The 5000-nt window shown below is 34.9% G+C and overlaps 1 protein-coding gene across 1 annotated transcript in view; it reads left to right on the top strand.

Moving 5' to 3' along the window:
* Positions 1-3459: 3459 nt before the first annotated feature.
* Positions 3460-5000, top strand: part of LOC119369646 (ATP synthase subunit a, chloroplastic) — a 2061-nt gene continuing 520 nt past the window's right edge. Inside the window, exon 1 of the mRNA XM_037636282.2 lies at positions 3460-5000. This exon is cut by the window's right edge and continues 520 nt beyond it. Within this exon, the coding sequence (XP_037492210.2) occupies positions 3460-4203 (744 nt within the window). The 3' untranslated portion in view covers positions 4204-5000.

Raw genomic sequence — 5000 nt, 5'->3', positions numbered from 1 at the left:
AGGAGTGCATTCAATCGTCAAAAAAGAGGATTTGATTGAGTATCGGGGAGTCAAAGAATTTAAGCCAAAATACCAAATGAAAGTGGATCGCTTTTTTTTCATTCCCGAGGAAGTGTATATTTTCCCCGAATCTTCTTCCCTAATGGTACGGAACAATAGTATCATTGGAGTAGATACACAAATTGCTTTAAATACAAGAAGTCGAGTGGGCGGGTTGGTCCGAGTGGAGAGAAAAAAAAAAAAAAATGGAACTTAAAATCTTTTCTGGAGATATCCATTTTCCGGGAGAGACAGATAAGATATCCCGACACAGCGGTATCTTGATACCACCAGGAACGGTAAAAACAAATTCTAAGGAATCAAAAAAAGTGAAAAATTGGATCTATATCCAACGAATCACATCCGCCAAGAAAAAGTATTTTGTTTTGGTTCGACCAGTAATCATATATGAGATAGCGGACGGTATAAATTTAGAAACACTTTTCCCCCAGGATCTATTGCAGGAAAAAGAGAATCTGAAACTTCGAGTTGTCAATTATATTCTTTATGGAAATGGTAAACTAATTCGGGGAATTTCTGACACAAGTATTCAATTAGTTCGTACTTGTTTAGTGTTGAATTGGGACCAAGACAAAAAAAGTTCTTCTATCGAAGAGGCTCGCGCTTCTTTTGTTGAAGTAAGCACAAACGGTCTAATTTGTGATTTCCTAAGAATCAACCTAGCGAAATCCCATATTTCATATATCAGTAGAAAAAGGAATGATCCATCAGGTTCAGGACCGATCTCTAATAATGAGTCAGATCGAACCAATATTAATCCATTTTATCCCATTTATTCCAAGACAAGGATTCAACAATCACTTAAACAAAATCAAGGAACTATTAGTACGTTGTTGAATAGAAATAAGGAATGTCAATCTTTGATAATTTTGTCATCATCTAATTGTTTTCGAATGGATCCATTCAGCGATGCAAAACATCACAATGTAATAAAAGAATCAATTAAAAGAGATCCTATACCTATAATTCCAATTAGAAATTCATTGGGCCCTGTAGGAACAGCCCTTCCAATTGCGAATTTTTATTTATTTTACCTAATATTAATAACTCATAATCAGGTCTCGTTAACTAAATATTGGAAACTTGACAATTTAAAACAGACTTTTCAAGTACTTAAATATTATTTAATGGACGAAAACGGGAGAATTGTTAATCCTGATTCATGCAGTAACAGCGTTTTGAATCCATTCAATTTGAATTGGTATTTTCTCCATCATAATTATTATCATAATTTTTGTGAAGAAAGATTTACAACAATTAGCCTGGGACAGTTTATTTGTGAAAATGTATGTATGGCCAAAAACGGACCCCATCTAAAATCGGGTCAAGTTATAATTGTTCGCATGGACTCGGTAGTAATACGATCAGCAAAGCCCTATTTGGCCGCTCCAGGAGCAACCGTTCATGGCCATTATGGAGAAATCTTTTACGAAGGAGATACATTAGTTACATTTTTATATGAAAAATCGAGATCTGGTGATATAACGCAGGGTCTTCCAAAAGTGGAACAAGTGTTAGAAGTGCGCTCAATTGATTCAATATCGATAAGCCTAGAAAAGAGAGTTGAGGGTTGGAACGAGTGTATAACAAGAATTCTTGGAATTCCTTGGGGATTCTTGATTGGTGCTGAACTAACTATAGTGCAAAGTCGTATCTCTTTGGTTAATAAGATTCAAAAGGTTTATCGATCCCAAGGAGTGCAGATACATAATAGGCATATAGAAATTATTGTACGTCAAATAACATCCAAAGTTTTGGTTTCAGAAGACGGAATGTCAAATGTTTTTTCACCCGGAGAACTAATTGGATTGTTGCGAGCGGAACGAACGGGACGCGCTTTAGAAGAAGCCATCTGTTATCGAGCCATATTATTAGGAATAACGAGAGCATCTCTGAATACTCAAAGTTTCATATCCGAGGCCAGTTTTCAAGAAACTGCTCGCGTTTTAGCAAAAGCCGCTCTCCGCGGTCGTATCGATTGGTTGAAAGGCCTGAAAGAAAACGTTGTTCTAGGTGGTATGATACCCGGTGGTACCGGATTCAAAGGATTAGTGCAAGGCTCAAGGCAACATAATAACATTCCTTTGAAAACCAAAAAGAAGAATTTATTCGAGGGGGAATTTAGAGATAGAGATATTTTATTCCACCACAGAGAGTTATTTGATTCTTGCATTTCAAAAAATTTCTATGATACAGCAAAATAATCATTTATAGGATTTAATGATTCCTAAGAGCGGATTCATCTTTTTATTTTAACTAACGTAACGGCGGTCCTGTGATTTGTTCCATGTGATTTTTTTTATTTAATAGTAATAAAGAAAATAAGGAATAGAAAGAAATGAATCGCTTGGATCGTATATCAACGTCCAATCTCCGGGAAAAGAGAAGGTTCCGTCGGAACAATTATTTATTTCAGGGTACCCCCTCTCTCTTTTTTCTTTGAAAAAAAAAAGAGAGAGAGGAAGTGTGGGGAGAAATGATAAGAAGATATTGGAACATTAATTTGGAAGAGATGATAAAAGCAGGAGTTCATTTTGGTCATGGTACTAGAAAATGGAATCCGAGAATGGCACCTTATATCTCTGCAAAGCGTAAAGGTATTCATATTACAAATCTTACTAGAACTGCTCGTTTTTTATCAGAAGCTTGTGATTTAGTTTTTGATGCAGCAAGCAGGAGAAAACAATTCTTAATTGTTGGTACAAAAAATAAAGCAGCGGATTCAGTAGCGCGGGCTGCAATAAGGGCTCGGTGTCATTATGTTAATAAAAAATGGCTTGGCGGTATTTTAACGAATTGGTCCACTACAGAAACTAGACTTCAAAAGTTCAGGGACTTGAGAATGGAACAAAAGGCAGGTAGACTCAACCGTCTTCCGAAAGGAGATGCGGCTCGATTGAAGAGACAGTTAGCTCACTTGCAAACATATCTGGGCGGGATTAAATATATGACGGGGTTACCGGATGTTGTAATAATCGTTGATCAGCAAGAGGAACATACGGCTCTTCGGGAATGTATCACTTTGGGAATTCCAACGATTTGTTTAATTGATACAAACTGTGATCCGGATCTCGCAGATATTTCGATTCCAGCGAATGATGACGCTATAGCTTCAATCCGATTAATTCTTAATAAATTAGTATTTGCAATTTGTGAAGGGCGTTCTAGCTATATACGAAATCCCTGATTAATAATAAGATAAATAAATTATTTTGTGAACTCCATAGATTTATGGAATCGGTTACTATTCCGGAATCGTACAAAAGAGATAAAAATAACTGGGTATATTATGCGATTTATTGGTATCTAAAAAATACAATTTAAGCGGGCAAGTCGAAAAAAAAAGATGGTTGAATCAAAATAATTCCTTTTAAAGTTTTCTTTCTTTCAGAGGGCAATATGAATGTTCTATCATGTTCCATAAACACACTAAAAGGGTTATATGATATATCCGGTGTGGAAGTAGGCCAGCATTTCTATTGGAAAATAGGAGGTTTCCAAGTCCATGCCCAAGTACTTATTACTTCTTGGGTTGTAATTACTATCTTATTAGGTTCAGCCATTGTAGCTGTTCGGAATCCACAAACCATTCCGACTGGCGGGCAGAATTTCTTCGAATATGTCCTTGAATTCATTCGGGATGTGAGCAAAACTCAGATTGGAGAGGAATATGGCTCATGGGTCCCCTTTATTGGAACTATGTTTTTATTTATTTTTGTTTCTAATTGGGCGGGGGCGCTTTTGCCTTGGAAGATCATAGAGTTACCTCATGGGGAGTTAGCCGCACCTACGAATGATATAAATACTACCGTTGCTTTAGCTTTACTTACGTCAATAGCATATTTTTATGCGGGCCTTAGAAAAAAAGGATTAGGTTATTTCAGCAAATACATTCAGCCAACTCCAATCCTTTTACCCATTAACATTTTAGAAGATTTCACAAAACCTTTATCACTTAGCTTTCGACTTTTCGGAAATATATTAGCGGACGAATTAGTAGTTGTTGTTCTTGTTTCTTTAGTACCTTCAGTGGTTCCTATACCTGTCATGTTCCTTGGATTATTTACAAGCGGTATTCAAGCTCTTATTTTTGCAACTTTAGCCGCGGCTTATATAGGCGAATCCATGGAGGGGCATCATTGACTAATTTTCGAAATAGCTTAGTGCAAGGCAATCTATGCCTTGTTCAAGATAATCTACTTATACTTAATGAACATAAATTACTTAATCAACATAAATAGATCAACATAAATAGACAAAAAGGTCTATACGATCTAAAGGAATAATAATAAAAAAAAAAGATTACGATATTAGGGAATTGTAAAAAAAAAAGGGAAAGAGATCTAAAAAAAGATCTTTTTCCTAGAATTCCTTTTGATCATTTATACCTTCTTCCAATGAATATTCTCTTCTTTATATTGTCTTGATTTTTTTGTTCATTCAATTCCAATCTTAGGAGTAATAATCTGAATAAAAATTCTTTATTTGTTTACAACGTGTGATTAAAAAAAGAGGTTCTGTTCTATAGGGCGATTTCCATTTCAGTCGTTTTATTCAATTCAACGATTGATCAAAAAAAATTTTTCAAATTTTAAAATTTTAATAAATAATAAATTACAGGAACTTAGATCAACCAAAACCAAAGACTTCTATTTCTATGCAATGATTCAGACTAATGAATTCGCCCATTTAGATTGATTGTATCCATGTGGGATAATGATAAGGAAGAGAAGAATTTACAAAAAATGAGATTCAGAAAAAATGGATTGTTTAGGAAAGTGGAATCCAACTAGGTGTATGTAATATATAATGGCTATAAGACAACTTTCTTTTTGTGAATATTTTTCAAAATCAAAAAATGATTTTAGAATCCGATTGAATCTAAGATATGAATAGTTGGTTTACGTTATGGAAGAAGGACGTGTATATGTAATGTTAAG

This window comes from Jatropha curcas, unplaced genomic scaffold (assembly GCF_041381405.1).
Source record: "Jatropha curcas cultivar XTBG-Jc1 unplaced genomic scaffold, XTBG_Jcur_1.0 HiC_scaffold_745_pilon, whole genome shotgun sequence".
Taxonomy (NCBI): domain Eukaryota; kingdom Viridiplantae; phylum Streptophyta; class Magnoliopsida; order Malpighiales; family Euphorbiaceae; genus Jatropha; species Jatropha curcas.
The sequence above is the reverse complement of the archived record's forward strand: the minus strand, read 5'-3'. Positions and strand labels throughout refer to the sequence as shown.